The following is a 21607-nucleotide window of genomic DNA, read 5'->3' as shown; positions in this document are numbered from 1 at the left end:
TATTCCCAAGAATTTTGTTAACAAATTATTGAACTTTCACGAATCTCCAAGAATTAACAATACGCATGAATGTGTAAAGGAGTATGCCACAAGAGGCGAAGATAGCAAAGGACATATTATGCCATTATAAGAACTCAGCTCTGTTAAAACAGTAATACCTCAAAAGTGTGCATTAAAAACTCCTGTCTTGAAGGGTTGTGATGAATGTCTCAGACCATTTTTGCTTTTCAGATTCAGGAACAATAGACTCATCCATGAAAGCACTCCATATAAGCCCCCCGGGACCAGACAGAACCCAATTTATCTTTTCAGGTGGGCTGGCAGAATTTTGGTGTTGGGGGGTGGGGGGAGGGGAGGGGAATGATCATATTTCACCCAAAAACATGTTTATCAATGTTCAAGGGCATTTTTTCATAACAATGAGGCTAGTACATTATACTCACATGGTTTAATTTTTTAAATTTGTAGCCACTAAATGATTAAACATAAATACAATATTGTCTTGTCTTATATTTAATTTTGGTTTACCTCCCAGGGATGGGTCCAAAGGGCCCTGCCTTTATGAGATTTCACATCATCGGGGAAAAAATAATTGTCTTATACAGTATAAATTTTAATTATAAGCATATCTAAATAACAATAATTTTCAACTCAGATTTTAAGAAACTCATTCTTCATGGGATTACAATATCTCTTATTCCTTCAGTTATTTATTTTGTTTTGCAGTAATGACTAGGAGAGGAGGAATACAAAAATAATGCATGATGCAGGAAAGTTGGTTATCAAGTATTTTTGATGAGCCAGGTCCGGATTAATCTTAAGCTTTAATATCAGTGTTAATATAGTGTGTAGATAAAATTTCTAACTATGCCAACAATTGTATAAAATGGCTGTTTCCTTTGCTGAAGGTAGTGATAATGTTTCTATCCATCTCAAAGATAATCATATGCTTGGTGTGACTTCAAACAAATTCTGAGCAAAGAAATGTTAAGCACGCCTGTCCATGGATCCATGGTAGGATTGGATGTACTATCAAAAGTTATATCAGAGCTTCTTGTGATGAGCTTCCACTAATTCAACTTGATTCTTATTCAGTTTAACAAAAATCCTGATGCACTCCCAACCGTTAGGTAGAGCAATATATGTTTAAGCGTGTGTAAAAAAAAAAATCAATTTAATGAGAGCATACCTATGGATCAAAACTGGAAAATTTGAGGAAACCCTTATCAACTTTAACTGGATTATGTATTAATTTATTCTTGATGAATTTTAAGCTGATTTCCACCAGTCGTATTGCCCAGTAGCCAACCTGTTAATAAGCTCTGGTTCAAATGTTACTTCCTCATACTACAAGAGTGGGTTGATGCAGATCAATTTTTTGAGGATTTATTGGTCTACTAGTCTACACAATGGGCTGACTTCCCTTGGGTTCAGGGCCCTTATAGCACAAAACTCAATGCTTTAAATCAATGGCATAATGGATAGGCTCCTGGTTGTCAAAATCTCGATCTAAATCCTACAATTTTACGACTTTATGATCCCATCTGCCTAAAACGATCCGAATCTTTTAAGGATATCTACATTCATTCAAGATTGGTAGGATCCTACGATTTTGATCATCTTAAACGATCCTGGTTTCTTGTAATTTTTTTTAACTTGACAGAAAGCTTAATTAGACCCAAATGAAGTATAACATCCTAATAAACCAAGTTTTGTTATTCTAATGTAGAAAGATAAAGTGTTACATTTTGAGATTTTTGACCTTTTTAAATGATGCTTACAAATGGATGTAGTGATGAATAATAATTATATCAAATTGATGCAAATAATTTTTGGTTTTTTATGAATGAATGTATAATTTATGTGATTATTTAGAGTTTTATTGGATACCGCTGAAAACTGAAAACTAAAAACACTATAACAAAATAATTTTTAAATGTGTGAACAATGCTATGAGACCCTTTTTAATGAAAAAGTTGCTGAAAAAAGAGGTTTGTGGGTCCCGTGAACAATGCACGGGACCCACTAGTGTGACATAAAGCCACAGAAACTGAGAAACGCACATAAAAAAAATTTTAAAAAAAAAAAAAAAAAAAAAAACAATGTTAAACGCTAGACATGGAGCCACAGACGCCAATCCAAATGCATACTTAATATATCAATGTGTATTTTTTTGTTTTTTTTCTCAAATAATGTAAGATCTTATGATTTACGATCCAATTCTATAATCCACTATCACATCTATCTTACATGATCTTACGTAGGATCCTAATTTTGACAACTTTGGATAGGGTGGCATTAAAGGAAAATAATCTTATGAGGCAGTGCTATGAGACATCTCTTTCTCACCGCATGTGGGACTTCAAACATGTTATGAAAGGGAAGTCTCATAAAACCGTCTCACAGGATATTCCCTCGGCATTAAATTTGGTCCAACACTTCGGAAGTTAGCTAATTTAGTCCATAAAATTCCTTCTTGTCGATAAGAGTGAGATGAGATCAAATTTTAACTAATATAAAAATCGATAAGAATGAAATGAGATCAAATTTTCTCTAATATCAAAAAACGGGGATTTTAATTTTTAAGGGAAGTGGCCTACTAAGTATTGTGTGACCCATAGGTGCAATTAATCTCTGATTAAAAAATATATATATATATATCCAAAAAAAAAAAAAAGACTAATGGAATTAATTTCTGTAGGGTAAATTTTAGTTAGGTCAAGCAATCACAATAAAGTAGGCCAAAATGGCAAAATACCCCTTTCTCACAAACTTTCTAGCAAAATGCCCCATGTCTGAAACTATTTAGGGATATGCCCATGTTTTGAAACTCGATTTTTGGACGAACGAGTTATAGTGAAATGAAACTTAAAATAAATAAATAAATAATTGGAACTCGAGTTCTTTGAATGGAACTCGAGTTCCACAATTTTTTTTTTTTTAAAAGTTTCATTTTGCTATAACTCGATTGTCCAAAAACCGAGTTTTACATTGAAACTCAATTTTCTAAAAATCGAGTTTCAAAACAGAGACATATCCTTAAATAGTTTCAGACATTGAGCATTTTATTGGAAAGTTTGTGAGAAAGGGGTAAAACCCCATTTTGGCCCAATAAAGTAAGTAATCATGGCTTCATTCATACCCGGTAGGAAAAAGAAAAGAAATTAAATTCTGATGGGATTGATGAACACAACTTACCTGGACGATCTCATCCGAACCAACGAGGCAGAATTGACAAACAAGTCAACCAGGTCCCTCTGACGAAGTAGCCACATTACTAACGAAGATAAAAAAGCCATTCAATACAATCAAATAAATGCCTCAGGCGGTTACAAAGACAAATATATAGACCGTTGGAGCCATCAAAACTCACATGATTAACCACGAGGCGTTACTAAAAGAGGCATTAAAGCCACCATAACAGCCACAATGGCTAGGAACTACTGGAATGTATATATACAACCCTCCCATCACTAACAGGGGGTACATAGACACACTTAGAAATACTTCTTGTTCCATTACATTGCATTATTCTTTTCCAAAGAGTTTCCTTATACTGACTTTGGCATCAAAGACGTTGTGGCAGGCACCACACCGGTAACCATCCTAAGGAAGCTACTATATCACTTTTATAATCACAGATACGAGGGCTTGGCTCCATCTGGACGCACATACTTCAACTGACGAGTTTGCACCTCATCAGTTTGGCACCGTCTGTGGGAAAAACATTTTCGCATTCAGATTCGAAAACACAGTTTCCATCAACTTCTATATTCAGATGGAGTCCAATCAAGATTCCGTAGTCTTGGCCCAGCAAGTCTAGACTTTTGCGGCCACCGTTGAAAAGCTTACCAAGCAAAATCAGGAAATGAAGATACGGTTTCAATAGGAGGAGAATCGGTCCAAAGGCAGCCTAGATGATGAGGGAGATAGCCATAAAAGAAGTGACCATCGAAGACCTACTACTCCAGATGAACAGAATTTGGATCTTCTTCGAGAGATGAGGAAGGAGATGGATGAGCTAAGGAATGCCATCAAGGAGAAAACAAACTGGAGCATGGATAGAATGGTCAGGGCAACAGATTTGCCTTTCACTACGGTAGTCCTGGAATGTCCGGTGCCGTCAAAATTTCGACTACCTCAACTTGAGCCGTTTGACGGGCTTAAGGATCCCCAGGACCACCTCAACACCTTTAAGACGACGCTAGGCCTTCAACAGCCACCTGACGAGATACTGTGTCATTCTCTCCCCACCACTCTTAAAGGAGCGATAAAAGAATGGTTCACCAAGTTGCCAACATCGTCCATCGATAGCTTCGAGCAGCTGAGTAATACCTTCTTATGTCACTTCATTGGAGGACAACGCCCTAAGAGGCCAGCGGACCATTTGCTCACCATTAGACAAGGAGAAAAAGAAACCCTGAGCTCGTACGTGAAACGCTTCACTCGGGAGACCTTAGAAGTAGATGAAGCCAACGACAAGGTGCAATTGACGACCTTCAAAGCGGGACTGAGGTCTAGAGAGTTCGTGGCTTCACTCGTGAAGAATCCTCCTAAGACGATGGCAAAGATGCTCTTGAAAGCACAGAAGTACATGAACGTTGAAGATGCATTATCTGCCATAAAGGATGTGGAGAAGCTAGGAGACAAGGGGAGGAAAGATGACGATCGCATAGGACAAAAAAGAGAGTGCCCAAATTGTCAGACTAACGATGGGGGTAAAAGAAAGGACGAGAGAACTCCTAGGTCGGTAAAATTCACTCCTTTAATTATGCATGTTGATAAAATTTTGACATAGATTAAGGATGAGCATTACCTCAAATGGCCAAGGCCATTACATTCATCTCCTAATGTTCATGACAAGAATAAGTATTGCCGATTTCACAAAGATCATGACCACTACACAGAAGATTGCCAGGACCTAAAAAAGCAGATAGAGGAGTTGATACGGAAAGGAAAACTGCAGAAATATGTGAAGAAGGGGGAGCCTAGTACGTTCAGGGATGATAACAAAAACCAGCGCCATTCCTCACCCAAAAACAAGGATTATAAGTTCCAGCCTTCACAAAATTTGATCGGAGAGATAAAGACGATTGCAAGGGAGCCATTCACAGGCGGGTCATTTAGATCCCTCAAGAAGGCATGCCAGAGGTTGGTGAACAATGTCCAAATGATACCCCCTTTTAAGCAAAGACGGACAAACCAGGACATATCTTTCAACGAGGAAGATGCTAGGGGAGTGAAGCAGCCACATAACGATCCCTTAGTCATAATGCTCATGATAGAAGGATTTAATACCAAGAGGATCCTTGTCGACAACGGTAGCTCCACAGACATCATCTACCTTCCTGCTTTCCAGTAGCTGAAGCTAGATCCAAAAAGGCTGCGTCTATTTGACTCCCTCTCGTTAATTTCAATTGAGACAAAGTATACCCCAAGGGCATAGTGACGTTGACAGTAACAATGGGGACCTACCCGAGGCATTTGACCTCAGTTAGACTTCTTGGTAGTATATTACCCCTCATCTTACAATGTGATTATTGGAAGGCCCACACTCAATCGATGGAAGGCAGCCATGTCCACTTATCGCCTAAAGGTGAAGTTCCCAACGGAGAACGGTGTTGGCGAGGTAAAAGGAGATCAAGTCTTGGCCAGAGAATGCTATCAGGCCGTCTTGACTGCAAAGGAGAACCATACATAAGTGATAAAGGAGAATGAGGAAGATAAAGTGGAAGCCCTGGAGACAGTAGAACTGGCCGAAGGAGAGGCAACCAAGACGACAAGAATAGGGACGATGTTAAGTCCCGAGATCAGAACAAGGCTCATCTAGTTCCTTAAAGAAAACCTGGACGTTTTCGCATGGAGTCACAAGGACATGAGAGTCATATCTCTAGAAGTCATTCAGCATAAGTTGAATGTGGACCCAGAAAGAAATCCCGTCCAGCAAAGACGAAGACTCTTCACCCTAGAATGAAACCAAGTGGTTACAGATGAGGTTAACAAACTGTTGTCGGTAGGCTTTATCTGAGAAGTCTACTATCCTGATTGGCTCGCAAACATCGTCCTAGTGAAAAAAGCAAATGAGAAGTGGAGAATGTGCGTGGACTTCACGGACCTGAACAAGGCTTGCTCGAAAGATAGTTTCCCTTTACCAAGGATAGATCAGCTTGTGGATTCTACAGTCGGGCATAAGTTGCTGATGCTCATGGACGCTTTCTCAGGATACAACCAAATAAAAATGGCTGAAGAAGATTAGGAGAAAACTGCTTTCATCACAAGTTAAGGGCTCTATTGCTATAAGGTAATGCCCTTTGGACTAAAGAATGCAAGAGCTACTTATCAGAGGTTAGTGAAAAAAATGTTCATCAAACAGATTGGCAAGAATATGGAGGTATATGTGGATGACATACTAGTTAAAAGTAAAGAAGAACTTGCCCATCAGACGACCTGAAGGAGACGTTTGCCACCCTTAGGCAATACCAGATGAAGTTGAATCCTAGCAAATGTGTTTTTAGTGTAGCCTCGGGAAAATTCTTGGGATTCATGGTGTCCCAAAGAGGAATAGAAGCAAACCTGAAGAAGGTATAAGCCATAATCAATATGACATCGCCCAAGACCGTCAAAGAAGTCTAGAAGCTCACAGGAAGGATTGCCGCTCTCAATAAATTCGTCTTTAGAGCGACAGACAAGTGCTTGCCCTTCTTCAAGACCTTGAAGAAGGCTTTCGCCTAGACCGATGAGTGTGAAGCCGCATTTTAGGAACTTAAACATTACTTGAGTAATCCACTCCTCTTGGGTCCATCCAAGGAAGGGGGAAACTTATATTTGTACTTGGCAGTATCAGCCACGGCAGTGAGTGTAGCCCTGTTTCGAGAAGAGGACAATAAACAACTCCCAGTTTACTACGTCAGTCAAACTTTCCAAGGTGCTGAAGTTAAGTACCCAAGGATTGAAAAGATTGCATTCACGTTAATAGTAGCCTCGCGCAAATTGAGACAATATTTTCAGGCAAATCCTATCCTGGTGATGACGGACCAACCCATTAAGAAGTCCATAGACAAGCCTGAAGCAGCAGGGAGAATAGTCCAGTGGGCAATCGAACTCAGTCAGTTTGACATTGAGTACCACCCCAGGACAGCTATTAAGGCACAAGCCTTAGCGGACTTCATTGTTGAGTTCACCCTCCTAGACGAGAATAGTCTCATTGACGAAATAGAAAGGTGGACGATACAGACCGATGGTTCGTCAGCTCAAAAGAAGGGGGGAGTAGGGGTCACCATAACCACCCCTGATGGAGAAATGCTTAGATATGGAGTTCAACTGCAATTCTCGGCCACCAACAATGAGACCAAGTACAAAGGAATACTGACGGGACTGAGACTCAGGAAGACACTCGGGGCTAAGAACCTACTAATCCAAAGTGATTCAAAATTGGTGATAAGACAGATCAAGGGAGAATATGAAGCAAAGAAGGAAAGAATGCAGAAATATCTCAGGCTGATGAAGCATCTGACTCAGGAATTTGATAAAATGGAGTTTGTGCAAATCCCCAAAAGCTAGAACATGGTAGCAGACGAAGTCACGAAGCTAGCATCTTCAGAGGAAGGTGCGGTGAGCATAGGCTTGGTGATGGAAGTCCATAAAAAGCCCCAGCATCGAGAAAATCTCCACATTCATAATCCAGAGCACAAGTAGCTGGATGACACCAATCATATCCTTTCTCTAGGATGGGCACCTCCCTTAAGACATCAAAGAGGCCAAGAAAATCAAGAAGAGAGCAGCTAAGTTCACGATCCTGAACGACACACGATACAAGAGAGGCTTTTCCATGCCTTACCTGAAGTGTGTGGACGAAGATGAAGCCAAATATATTCTAGAGGAGATCCATGAAGGAATTTGCGAAGATCATACAAGCCCTAGATCATTAGTAAGTAAAGTTATCAGAACAGGTTATTTCTGACCTACAATACAGGTAGATACAAGGGAAATCGACAAGAAATGCTATAAGTGCCAAAGATTCGGAAATGTCCAGCGCCTTCCAACAGAAAGACTGACGACGATATTCTCTCCCTGACCATTTGTACAATGGGGAATTGACATTGTCAGACCACTGCCTCAAGGTAAAGGACAGGTAAAATTTCTACTGGTTACCATTGATTATTTCACAAAGTGGGTTGAAGCAGAGGCACTAGCAACCATCACTGAAGCCAGAATCCAGAGCTTCATGTGGAAGAACATAATTTCCCGGTTCGGGATTCCACGGACAATCATATCAGATAATGGGCGGCAATTCGACAGTCAAAGCATTAGGGATTTCTGTTCAGGCTTGGGAATCAAAAACCAATTCTCATCCCCAAGACATCCACAGGCAAACGGACAAACGGAGGTGACAAATCGAACACTACTCAAGATTATCAAGACCAAGTTAGACAACGCAAAGGGGGCTTGGCTGAAAGAATTGTCCAACGTCTTGTGGGCATACAGGACCACAACAAGAACCCTAACAAGAGAAACCCCCTTCAGACTAACTTATGGCACTGAGGCAGTGATCTCGGTCGAGGTAGGAATAACCAGCACCAAGTAAGAGATGTTCCACAAGGAGAATAATGACAACTAGCTAAGTCAACCTGGACTATTTGGATGAAATAAGAGAGAAAGCCTCCGACAAGATGACGAAGTACCAGCAGAAGATAGCCGAGTACTACAACAAGAGAGTGAAGCTCAAACGACTTGACATAGGAGACCTCGTCCTGCGTAAGGTCACCCTAACAACCAGATATTCTGCCCAAGGAAAGCTCAGCCCCACATGGGAAGGACCCTACCGAGTCGTCCATGACTCCAGACAAGACAGCTATCACCTAGAGACCCTAGACGACCAAAAACTCCCGCAACCATAGAATATTGAGCACTTAAAGAAATACCACCAATAGATGTAATAGGCTATTGTACTCATTCTCGAAAGCAATAAAAGGAACTATTCAGCCAGTGTCTTAATGAGAACTGATCTTGTAATGTGAAAGTTGCCCCAAAATGGCTAAGTAACAAGATTCCGCCTAGACGGATGTAAGTTACTAACGAAGCCAAAAGAATGACAAGATCCCTAAAATGGTGTAAGTCACAAAAAGAAAAAATGGCTAACTAACAAGATTCTGCCTAGACGGATGTAAGTTACTAACGAAGCCAAAATATAAAAACCTTTCAACAAATCTGCTCAAGATGCTACTCAAAGGCTCAGGCTGAATCTGAGCTCTCAACTAGCTCACCAAAATCCTCGACAAGAACCCTTGAGAAGGAATGAGTCGCAGGAAGTCAAATAAGTAATAGAACCCACATAGACAAGAACAGGTTATTGACGAAGAAAAGAAAGGCCACAACTAAAAATTTCTGGCCAAGTACAAAGCATTGACGCAAAAAGACAAACTACAAGAACAAAAATCACAAGTAAGTAAGTATACAATCGCTAATTCAACTAAAGCACAAAAACAGTGAGCAATTACCATTGTTTTTACATTAAAACCAAAATCTCATAAACGCTGGGCTAAAAACATTGTTCCCAAGTTAGAAATATTATTTTGAAAATATAACTAAAAGCCCAAATTACACCACGCAACCAAAAACATAAATAAATAAATAAAGCAACACTTTAGCATAAAACAGGGTCAAGCATTAGCAGGAGCATCGTCAACATTTGAAGGAGGCATGGGAGGGTCCCTAGGAGTAGCTTTAGGAGCAGTAGATTGAGCAACCTCGTCCACCGCCATCTCTTGATCAACTAGCTCCATATCAATATTTTTAAGGTCTACTCCAAAAGGATGTTTGATCAAATACCGACAAAGAAGCTCGAAGCCGTTGAAGTATCAGCTAAAAAGCACGGTATTGTACTCGTTGGTCTGCTAGAAGCCCTCCATGGCCTTGGTTGCAATAACCTTCAACTTCTCCCAAGCGGCTAAGAGTTGTTCATCCTTCTCCAACGTAAGCTGTCTCTCCGCTCTAAGATCATCTCCCAGAGACTTAACCTTCTCCTTGACGGAGTTGGCCTCGTCCATAGCAGTGGTCAAAACCTTCTTCAACTTAGAGTTTTCTGCCTCCAGAGCTCCCAACTTCAATGATGACAAAGTAATCTTTGCGTCCTAAGTAAGATACTCAGAAGTGATGTAAAGACTCTCCCCGAGCACCTGAAGATTAAGGCCAATGTTAGAAACGACACAAAAGTAAGAAAAAGGTAAGATCGCATAAATACAATACCTGTACCAGTTTGTGAAGATGACGACCCACAACCTCGTTGGCCAGCACTCCCGAAAACACCTTCATCTCATCGGCGGTAAAAATGTCTTGTGCCCAAGCCTGCGCCACCCCGGCATCATCCTAAACACCAGAAGACTTGGAGTCAATTTTCTCCTTCTGCTTATCCCCGGTCTTCTACCTTTTGCTCTATTGGGCAGGAATCTCCTCAATCAAAGTGGTCGGGGAAGACGTCCTCATGAATTCAATAGCAGGAGTGGACGGAGTAGATGTAGTTACGGGAATCCCCTTCTCCATCACTCGCACGCCTTTGGTCCTGAGACTGGACAGCGGTTCATTATTCTTGGCCCTCATTCGGGCATACATTCCTTGGTTAAATTTACTAGTCATTCCTGGGAAAAAAAAAGGAGAACGAGGAAAGGCAATAGAATCAAAACAGACGAGTCTAACAATTACTCTTCTTCTCTTCAATATCTATGTTTCACAGGATGTAGGCAAACAGTTCTGGACCAAGGCAATAGAAGGCAAGAGTTCACGGGTCCACCAAATCGTCAAAGTCTTCAACCGTCCTCACGTACTCGATGGCTTTCTCAACACACTCCCTATACCTGCTCTTGAGCTTGGGCCATCTTTTAACTACACAAAACAATGAAAACGGGGAGTTAGTGACGATAAAACAAACACAGTGAAAAGTTAACAGACGAAGGGAAAACGATGACACACCTAAGTTTGGGGTTCCCCACTGGCAATGCAACCTTGGAGTTGGGAGATCACCCCAAACCTCGTTGGAGGAGGTCTTAAAGTCGTCCCTAGATACAAAAAAGAACCGGGACTTCCAATATCTAAATGACGAAGGCAAATCTTGGATAATCCTAGTCCTCCTCTCCCAGGGCACCAACTCATAGTACCCGTGCTCCTTGGACGACTTCAAACAGTATAAGTAAACAAGCACATCTACTCTAATCATATCTTTGTCCGTAGCGGCCAGCCATATTGCCATACAGCTGACCACAATCCTCCATGAATTGGGCATAAGTTGTCCAGGAGCGATACCAAAGCGATCTAATAGCTCCAGAAGGAACAGATGGACGGGAAGCCTCAACCCACACAAAAAGTCAACCTCGTAGAAGCACACCTCTCCAGGGAAGAAGTGACAAGTTCGGTTCTCCACCCCAGGTAGACGAACCCTAACCCTATCCAGGAACTGGAACCTATCCTTGAACCTAGAAAGGGTATCAACGTCCAAACTGCATGCCTCCTCAAGGGCATAGAAAGTCCTAACCTCACGAGGGACGGAGACGGCGGTATCCCTCTCCATGGGTCTATCGCTAGACGACAACCCAGTCTCTAATTCGCTCGATCTAACTTCAGACATGATTTCTTACTCTCTCACCAAACTCTCGAACGAATCAATTGATTGACGAAGTAAAGGCAGCAATTTTGACAGTACAACGCCTAGACTATTACCCTCAAAAAGAAAATTCTCAAGATGCGGGAAAACACCTAGAGACCCCTCTAAGCGCGCAAAAAGGAAAGAAATTGAGTGGCAAACTATCCTAACCTTAGAGCCACTAACCATGAAAAAACTAGAAAGCAAAGGAAAAAGATGAATCCTAAAAGAAAACCCAAAACCCAGAAACAATCACAAAAAAGGAATGGAAAGAAAATCAAAACTTCATCATGGTTTACAACTACACCGAAAAGAGAAAGGAAACAGGAAAGAGAAAGAGGAGCGTACCTCGAAGAAGGGAAAATGCAGGAAGCTTAACCACGCCATGCAACCAGCTTGGAGGAGAATCACAGAGAAGGTTAGGGAAGAAAATACTCAGAGCAATGATTGGGAAGTTTGGAGAAAGTGAAAGAGAAAATGAAAATAGGAGAAGTTTAAAAACCAAGGCACAAAAACTAAAAACTAGCGGGAAATTCAAGGGACATACAATTGGAGCATTAACTCCACTATTTAGAACACGCCACATGGCCACAACGCGTGTGGCGCCGCCACTATGCAGTTAATGCGGAGCGAAATCTGAAGAGTCATATACTGCCCATAGACCTTTCACTTTCTGTGATCATCATGACATGTCACGACGACCATAAAATCCAGGGGCAGCTGATGGGATTGACGAACACAACTTACCTGGATAGTCTCATCCAGACCAACGAGGCAAAATTGACAGACGAGTCAACCAAGTCCCTCTGACGAAGTAGCCACATTACTGACAAAGATAAAAAAGCCATTCAATGCAGTCAAATAAATGCCTCAAGCGGTTACAAAGACAACTGTACAGACCGTTGAAGCCATCAAAACTCACATGATTGACCACGAAGCGTTACTAAAAGAGGCATTAAAGCCACCATAACAGCCACAACGACTAGGAGCTACTGGAATGTATATATACAACCCTCCCATCACCAACAGGGGGTACATAGACACACTTAGAAATACTTCTTGTTCTATTACATTGCATTATTATTATCCAGAGAGTTTCTTTATACTGACTTTGGCATCGGAGACATTGTGCAGGCACCACACCGGTGACCATCCTAAGGGAGCTACTATATCACTTTTATAATCACAGATACAAGGGCTTGTCTCCATCCGGACGCACATACTTCAACTGACAAGTTTGCACCTCATCAAATTCTATATTTCATATAACCATTGCATAATATACTTTCTAGAGTGAGTATATGCAGATTTTTTTTTTTTTTTTTTTGGTCAAAATAAAAAAGTAGAGGATGGATTTTGATCATGAATCTCATGCAATTGGTACATGCAACACTTCTCTCACGTCCAGGTGAGATCCATACTAATGGACTAAACCTGCATGTAAGAGTTATTTTACATCTAGTTGTAATGTAGGTAGGACGCCACCTTCACAAAGAAAAGTTTCAAGATTTTGAAGGGAGTGTTCCTCTAATTTGATCCATGATCGTGATTGTGTAAACCCTGAATTGGAAAAGTTTTGTTATGGAAAAAATTAATGTAACGGAATAGATTAAAATGGATTTTAGAAAATATATGAAATATGTTCTTGTTTCGAAGTTTTGTTGAAAAAAGGAATGTGCATGGGAATCTTATTCTATTTTGTTTTTATATATGCATTCTGTAAGTGGAATAAATGATCTAGTCCCCTCATTAATTGAAGAGAAATTACTAGAGATGATAATTTAGACCTGCCCCCATGAGTACCCTCCTAGCATAGCAAATAGGATGAGAATAGGAGTTAACTCCCACCCCCCCTACCCACTTTATTTGATTTAAAAAATTAAAAAATATATAATTTTAATTATATGTGCTTTTAGTCTTCAAGCTTTAACTTTATGATGTTTGGTATTGTATTATTGAATTTAGATTTTGATGTAGATTTAAATTGTTTATAGTGCCATATTGTTATGTTTGAATTGTTTTTGTATTTTTTAATACTTGAATTATTGTGTTGTTATTCTTTGAGAATGTTTTGTAATGTTAGAACTTCTTCTTCTTCTTTTTTAATGTTTTATGAGTTTGGATGTAACGCATGAATGTATGATATATTTTAAATAAAGTTTTAACAAATCATACAAAAAAATTGAGTGTGGCAGAGCGGGTACCCGGGCAGGTGAGGAAAAAAAAAACGAAGCAACTGTGGGCCAAAGTAGGGAATAGGAAGATTGTAAAAAATATTACAATTGGCCTCTCGGGTAATGCACTCATTTTGTGCTTTGGTGCTATAATATAGCATTTTATAAGTCTTAGAAGACTAGATACTGATGCTCTTATCCTCTTTAAAAACTAATGGTAAGAGCCGGTAAACATGATAATTATATCGGCAGCCAAAGCCCATGCTCCGTGTGTATATGTATATATATATATATATAGACACACATCTGATGTTCTTTTCTAAGTGGATATTTCTTTTTGTAAATCTGAGTTAGCTCAACGGTTCTTCCCTTCCCCTTCAAGCAACAATATATATTGTCAATGAATTATCAGCCCTTTAATCATTCGTGCTTTGAGCATTGATGCTGCAACATCCAATCTGCAACTTCCAATTGAAGCTTGGTCACTACCATCAGTGCAGCGGTGAAAGTAGCTTCTGTTAAAGAAAATGGGGACAAAATTGGGCACAAGAACCATAGCCTTCCAAGTAAAATTGCTCCGGCATGGTTAATGAATTCTAATACTTCCAGGATTAAGAGCATCAACAAAAGATAAAGAAACTGAAGAAGCTTAATTGAGCCTCATTTCTGTCTAATCATGTGCACCAATAATTGAAACAGAAATATCACATTCAAAAAGATAAAGATATGAGATGGTCATAATAAAAATACATGGGGAGTGCCAAATCTCTCCAGCATTTATTGGACACGTCCAATAATGGAGCATTTTTTTTTTCTAATACAAAATCTCGAGCTCTCACTTTGGCTGTCTCAGCCTGTCATCTGGTTCCTTCTTGAGTCTTTGCCAGTAATGCACTGTCTTCCTTAAGTAATTTACAACTTAGGACGAAAACAAATAAAATATGAATTCAACTTTATATTTTTCAGGAGATCCTGACCCAGAAGCTCCTCATAAATTAAAAGACAGAAATCTTTAACCAACTAACTCAGAAATCAGAAATGGAAAGCTGATTAAGGTGGCAACCTTCCAGACAAGTAGAGAGACAGCCTATCTCTCAGGTGAATACCCTTTATGTCCTCAGTTCCACAAACCTGTTGGTGGTAACCTGAGTCATGGTCATGAGACAAAGGTACGTCGTCCTGCGCCTCATCTTCCATATCAATAACAATGTTATGAAGCAGGCAGCAAACAAGAATAATCCTCGGCAACCTATGTTTGTCAGGCCTCCACATCACTCCTTGAATAATTCTCCACATGTCTTTCAACCTTGCCAATGCCCTGTGTGCCACCATCTGAGTGGCATGATGCCGCCTATTGAATTCAGCTCTTGACTCAGGGAGTTCTTTCCCTTCATAGGGGATGATAAGATAGGGAAGTAAAGAGTAGCCTAAATCCCCGATTATGTATTCCCTTATTTCTGATCCTTCGGGCAGCTCTAAATTTTTCCCATTCAACCTCTCTCCTTTATCACATAGTTTGCAGAAGTTTGAACTCTGAAACACTAACCAGTCCTTCATTTTTCCTGGCCATCCAGTGACTATGTCTCGAAACCTCATGTCTGGGTCTACAACTGCCTGCAACACCATGCTATGGTTCTTCTCAGGATCAAGCCACACATTACTTGTGGGGTCTGATGCAGGCAAACACATCATGATATGGGTTGTATCAATCACACCACAGCAATTAGGAAGGCCACGTATTTTCTCAAATTTAGATTTTATTTCTGTCATTTCCATTTCAGTGGAAGGCCACTTCAAGTGGTGAAGCCCCCTCTCTTCCATGGATTCCACAAAACGCCAGGTCACTTGGGAGACAGTTGAGTGGTTCAGCCCAAATGAATCACCAATTGTCACTAGTGACTCACCAGAGCTAAGTCTTCTTAAAGCTACAGCAACTTGATCACATAAAGACAAAGGCTTGCCATTTGTAAACATATAATGTGCAGACTTAGCCATCATATCTTCCTTCACAAGTGAACATACGTAGTCAAACGTTTTTCTGGATATCTTAAAAACAGATTCAAACCTATCTAAACCCTTCGACGGAGATTGAAGACCTGCAGTGAGGACCAAGGAAGAGAGAAATTTACTATTTTCAAATGAGCAGTGTTTAAATTTGGTTCAAATGCTCTGTAGAAATTAACAGTAAATCACATGCAACCAACATTGTCCTCAACTACACTAGGAGAAGACATATGTACCATATATATACATATAATTTTAAAATGAAGTGTGCGCTTGGGTTAGGATTAAAAATTAAAATTATTTCACTATTCAGCTTATTTTTGCTACTATTCATGGACCCCATTGCACTTTTTGGCTCTATTCATGGCCTCACTGTACTTTTTCAACTAACTTTTACCTTTATCTATAGTATTTTTAGCAAAATAAGCAGTATCCAAACACACCCAAAGTGTACAAGTTTGTATGCTAGGTACACCAAAAGGGATTCCTAGAACTGATATTAATGTAAAATAAAACGAACTGGTTGAAACTGATGTAGCTGGTATAATCAATTAATGGATTAATTCAGACATGATTTGTTTTGACTTTTGAGCATGCAAAACAACAAAAGGTGCAGACAACCAAGAAAGCATTATAAAGAAGATTGACATGATGTGGTTGTTGAGGCATGTTATAACATAATTTTTTTTTAACTCATCACTCAACAACTAAGTTGACATTCATTACAAGGTAAACTTGCAGGTATAACATTTGGCTGTTACTCTGGACTAACCAAATTTCTATATTAAATTCATTTCAACTTATGCAAACTCAGCCCAAACTTCTCCAAAAATAAAGACATAGTTAAACATACAGGTAAGTGCCAGTTCTAATGCTAGGCTGCTCTGGGGTTAAGGGATCAATAGATGAGAAACATATATCCATCTACAAAAGTATAATACGTGTGATGCAGGTTGAATGGGTTTTGTTTTCCTTTTTACCAAGGTGAAATTCTCCTCCATTCTAAACATTGAAGGAGAGATTTTTAAACAGCTTCTTTCAAAAGAATTCAAACTTGAAAACCATAAGGTGAAACCGCGCATTCTGGCTGCTGACAACCAGTGTGGTATAATCAAGTATACCTGGGTTACTGTGAATATTCCAGTTCTTGTACATGATGAATCAAAGGGATCATTACTTAATATTATTTAAAAGACTACATGACTTTTAGAGGTACAAGCACATACCCATACAGTTCTTGGGCAGAGGATCCAAATCAGAGAACCACCTGTCTCATTATCTTTTATTTTATTTTATTTTTCTAAGTACCCACCATATATTCCATTATCATAAAAAAGGCTCCAAATCTGTTTTGGAAGCCAGTGAAGGGATGAGAAATAATTCGATTTTCCTTGGCTCTCATTATTTGAATCACAGGTAAGGAGATGAGAAGGAAGCATGAAAGAAAAACTTTTAACATTTCAAAAATAAAATCTCAGTAATTTTCTTACAATGAGTTATGCCACCATTTCCCAGAGGGTACACTTACTTTGCATAGACAAACAAATAAATAAAAAAAGTTTAAGAAAGAGAGACATTTAAAAGAAAGTCTCTCTCCCCCATTTTCCTACCATGTTTTCCCTTTTTCTTCTACGAAGTAACATAGCAAATAAGTTTCATAACCTATATGTGCACCAACTTTAAGATTACTGGACTTGAAATATTAATGGTAAAAAAACATCAAGCAATACAGAGTAGGAGCTAGCTCATTTCTAGCATGCCAAGAGATAATCTTATTTGGAACCATCAGTTAGTGTACTAAACACTTACATGTATATTATATCAATTTTTTTATTCCATGTCAAATTAATTTATATAAGCTTATATTTTCCTAAAGTCTTTTAAAATTTCTCTAATTGTTCATTTGATTTCATTGATTTCTGTGCATAAATGTCCCTCTGTGTGTATTCAATTGCAATAATTTTAACTCATCAACCTCAGGTAGCAGTTTGCCCTATATACCTGCCATTTATGGCTCATTGAAAGTTTCAAATTTTAGAACACCACCAGTTTCTTGTCAATTACAAGCACAATCAAAAACCCATATATATACGTTGAAGTTCTTTACAATCTTAAATTTTAGTAAATCCTTGAAGCAATTTTTTAAGTTCCAAACTTATCAAAAAGGAAAAAATACAGTAAAGTGCTGCACTTGAACATTAGAGCAAAGATGTTGAATTGGTCATAGACTCAATAGAGAATTTTACTCTAGCTGAAGGTTATTGAGACCTCATCAGTGAGCGGCAAGTAACTGAATGCCAAACTGACATATTAAAATTTACAAGTCCTATAAATGTGATATGCCACACAACATTCTATAATGTCTACAGCTGCTTTGTCATATTCACTCATGTTATGAATACATACGTGACACTTCTCTTCCTAGAGACTATTTTAGGTTTTATCTGAATCTACACTTAGGATTCACCTGAACTGGAATGGGATTGGGTTTTTCATGATGTTTTTCTTTTCTTCCTTTCTTTGGTTGGAGTAATGAGCTTTTAGAGTCATCACTTATCGGAATGTAAATGGGGCACAGTGCATACTGATTTCCTATGGTTTGTAATGATGATGATGATGTGTTCTTTTTCCAAACCACTACCCAAGAAATGGTGGCAAGGAAAACATATTCAAAAGAAAAATCAGGTTCTTGACAAATTAGACTAATATAATTTTGACAATTATGCTACAGACAACTTAAAATGTATATTTATCAGCACTTATAAAAAAAAATGATATTTATCAGCAAATGTAAAGCATATAAAAGAGTTGTCCTAAATGCCTCTACCTGCCCTATGTGCCTAATGAATGAGCATTTTCATTGATGATACAAATCTTAAGATATGATCAGTAGGACATCTAACCAGTGAATACATATCAGAGACAAAAAAATTTTGAGACTCCAACAGCATGCATGAACAAAAATACCATTATAAATATTCTTTTAAAGGCTGACCTCATAACTGCATATAAATAAACCAACAGCTAAAATTCCAAGCAAAACAACCCAAAAATGAATGGGCCAACCATCTCTACTACACCAAACAAGGTGGCTTATTTTTGGCACCAACATTAATGAATAAGTGAAGATGAAAGGAAAATTTCTTTAGCCAGTCCTGATATCCCTTTGTGAATCAGAACTGAACTTCCCTCGATGAGTAAAATGTTCCATGTTAAGACACATCAATAATATTAAAGTTGTGACCGTTCTCACCGTTATAAACAAATTGGCTGATCTATTGGCAACTTGAAAGGCAAATACTGCTCTATCTTCTTCATTAAAAAATCTTCAAGTAGGTCTAAGTCTTGCATTCTTTTAACTAGTTACTGACTGCCTCTTTGTTTTTGGACTTAAGATAGAATGACAAGTTTTCACAACTTTATTGTAATGATTGGATGCTTAAAGGCCTAATGGAAACTACTAATATTCCAAATCAAATTTCTATATGATAAAAATTTCCTCTTTTTTGGAAAAGCAAAGATCTAAATTTGATGAAATATTTAATAGATCAATCCAATATGTATGATTTATTCTTGATTTCTCAACCATCACCTCAACACATGGAAGAACAGAAACCAAAAAAGAGTTTGAGGGAGCATCCTAGATAAGGGAATTACATTTGTTTCATAGTAAAATAAGATTATTAAAATAAATAAAAAATAAAATCTCAGTTACTCTCAAATTTTCAACTGCTTGACATATTCAAAATAAATTATATAATTTGACTCTTTTCGTAAAACCAATAAATAAACTACCTAAAATTATATGTCCTATAAAACAATAAGAACAAATAATCCAAAGGCATTCTTCAATAACAAAGATACCATGCGTGCCCATTAATATATATAATATAGCCTTATCCTTTCCCACGTTCACTAAGACAATAAAACCAGAATGTTAAGTAAAAGGGACGACCTCAAAGTCAGATTAGGGATCCTTCTTACATACCTAAATGTATCTGTGATATTTCAGCATATAACTTGTATGAGAAAAAAAAAATGAATAAACCCAATTGAATTAGCCAAAATTAAATTCATCCAATGAACCAAAATTTCATCAAAAAACTACATACCCATTATAACAAGAATGATCATTAAGAACAACATCAACATTTTTATAGCTGAACAAGAACAAAATAGAAACAGTAAAGCAAGGAAACAAAAAAACATAATCTCAAATGAGACATACCATGAATTCTCCTTGAGAACTCATCCCACCAATCTAGAGGTCCCTCCTCTGGGGACCCAGAAGCAGAAGCATTCTCTTCATGCTTCTTCTCTGTCTTTTTCCTCTTTCTGAACCCTCTAACAGGACCCATCACCAAAAACAACCCAATTGAATCAAAACCCAGAAACCTACCTGCTTCAAAAGAACCATTAAATCAGGACCAAAGAAACTGTACAAGAATCACAGGAAAAAAAAAACCAAAACCCATTAGAGATATTACACTAATATTTACCACAAACACAGCAAGATCATGAAAGAATGATGACACAAGTAGTAGTGGCTCGTAACATGCATAGAAGACTGTTACTTGCGAAGTGTGGTAATAGCAGGTGTGTTATGTATGTACTGGTGTTTGAACTTTGAAGCATGCAAGAAGAAAATAAAAAAGAAAGAGCTAGATAATATAGGAAGAGGGAAAAAAAATAGAGAGAGAGAAAAAAAAAACTGTGTTGCTACATATGTGGGTTGCTGATGGTTTAAGACAATGTGATAAGAGAAGTGAAAGACATAGACATTGGTACTTTTTAACACACAGAGTATCTCTTTCTCAGTTTATTTTTAGATTTCCACAGAGAGAGAAGCTCTCCCTTGCTTTTTGAGGTTTGCTAGATTTGGTTAAAGTTTTCGGCTTTCTCTCAAATTTATGAAGAAAAACAAGGAGCATCTTCTCGTGCCACAAGGTTTATTATTATTATGCATAATAATATATATATATATATATGTGTGTGTGTGTGTGTGTGTGTAATAGACTGAAGAAAATTAAGGACCAGGTTAACTGAAATGACATATATACCATTATATTTTATTTTTCTTTTAGGTTTTTCCATAAATGGCAACGAGGCTGTATTTCAGTTATACATGGTAAGAACGAATTTTCCCACCCAGGGCAAATTTGGTCATTTGAGGAAATATCATAGAACCTGTGGCTTTATTATAATTAATAAAAAATTGATGATTATTTAGTGAGAAGGAAGAGAGAGATAAAGGAAAAAAGAAAAGACACTAGTAAAAGCCTAAAAGGAAAGAAAAGAAGTTGGGGAGAAAGTTGCAAAAGTAGTTATCAAATTAAAGTTAGGGTTAATTATATTAAGTTGAACCAAATATTACATTTTTTTTTTTTTTGAGAAAAAAAACAATTACAAATTTAACAGCTTAAAATTGAAATCTAAACTTTAAAGATCATACCAATTAAAACCTCCATCAAACCTAAAAATTATCACAAAGTCAAAGCTAAAAAGTAAATGGTTTAAATTAATATGATTTTAAAATTCCATGATTTGATTTGACTAGTGAAATTCCAACTCAATACAATTTCGGACTTAAGAGGATAATTTTTTTATATATTTTTTTTTTTTTATATTTGCTTGTTTAAAAACCATTCCTGCTTTTTAAGATACAAGATTGCTAATATTTTTTGTATTCAAATTTTATTAATATCTTTTATCAAGGTTTTAGGAAAATTGATTTTCAATGATTATTTGACATATTCATAACAAACTTAAAACTTTTAAAAAAAAAATAATTTAGGGT

At 38.0% G+C, this 21607-nt stretch overlaps 2 protein-coding genes across 3 annotated transcripts; one reads left to right on the top strand and one right to left on the bottom strand.

The window, feature by feature from the left end:
• Nucleotides 1-4000: 4000 nt before the first annotated feature.
• LOC112010353 (uncharacterized) lies at nt 4001-5362 on the top strand. The gene is made up of 2 exons (XM_024042703.2): nt 4001-4750; nt 4799-5362. The coding sequence occupies exons 1-2, from the start codon at nt 4001-4003 to the stop codon at nt 5360-5362; spliced, it is 1314 nt and encodes a 437-aa protein (XP_023898471.2).
• Nucleotides 5363-14493: 9131 nt separating this feature from the next.
• On the bottom strand, nt 14494-20761 carry LOC112010320 (protein ALP1-like). 2 transcript variants are annotated; one of them, XM_024042661.2, is made up of 3 exons: nt 20310-20761; nt 20039-20212; nt 14494-15902 (listed from the first exon to the last, which is right to left on the bottom strand). In XM_024042661.2, exons 2-3 carry the CDS (start codon nt 20166-20168, stop codon nt 14857-14859), a joined length of 1176 nt encoding a protein of 391 aa, XP_023898429.1. In that variant the 5' UTR covers nt 20169-20212; nt 20310-20761; the 3' UTR covers nt 14494-14856. The 2 variants fall into 2 exon arrangements, with proteins under 2 accessions (XP_023898429.1, XP_023898428.1); XM_024042660.2 differs by having other exon boundaries at nt 20039-20209.
• Between the last annotated feature and the right edge of the window lie 846 nt (nt 20762-21607).

This window comes from Quercus suber, unplaced genomic scaffold, assembly GCF_002906115.3.
Source record: "Quercus suber isolate HL8 unplaced genomic scaffold, Cork oak 2.0 scaffold_471, whole genome shotgun sequence".
Classification (NCBI taxonomy): Eukaryota; Viridiplantae; Streptophyta; class Magnoliopsida; order Fagales; family Fagaceae; genus Quercus; species Quercus suber.
The sequence above is the reverse complement of the archived record's forward strand: the minus strand, read 5'-3'. Positions and strand labels throughout refer to the sequence as shown.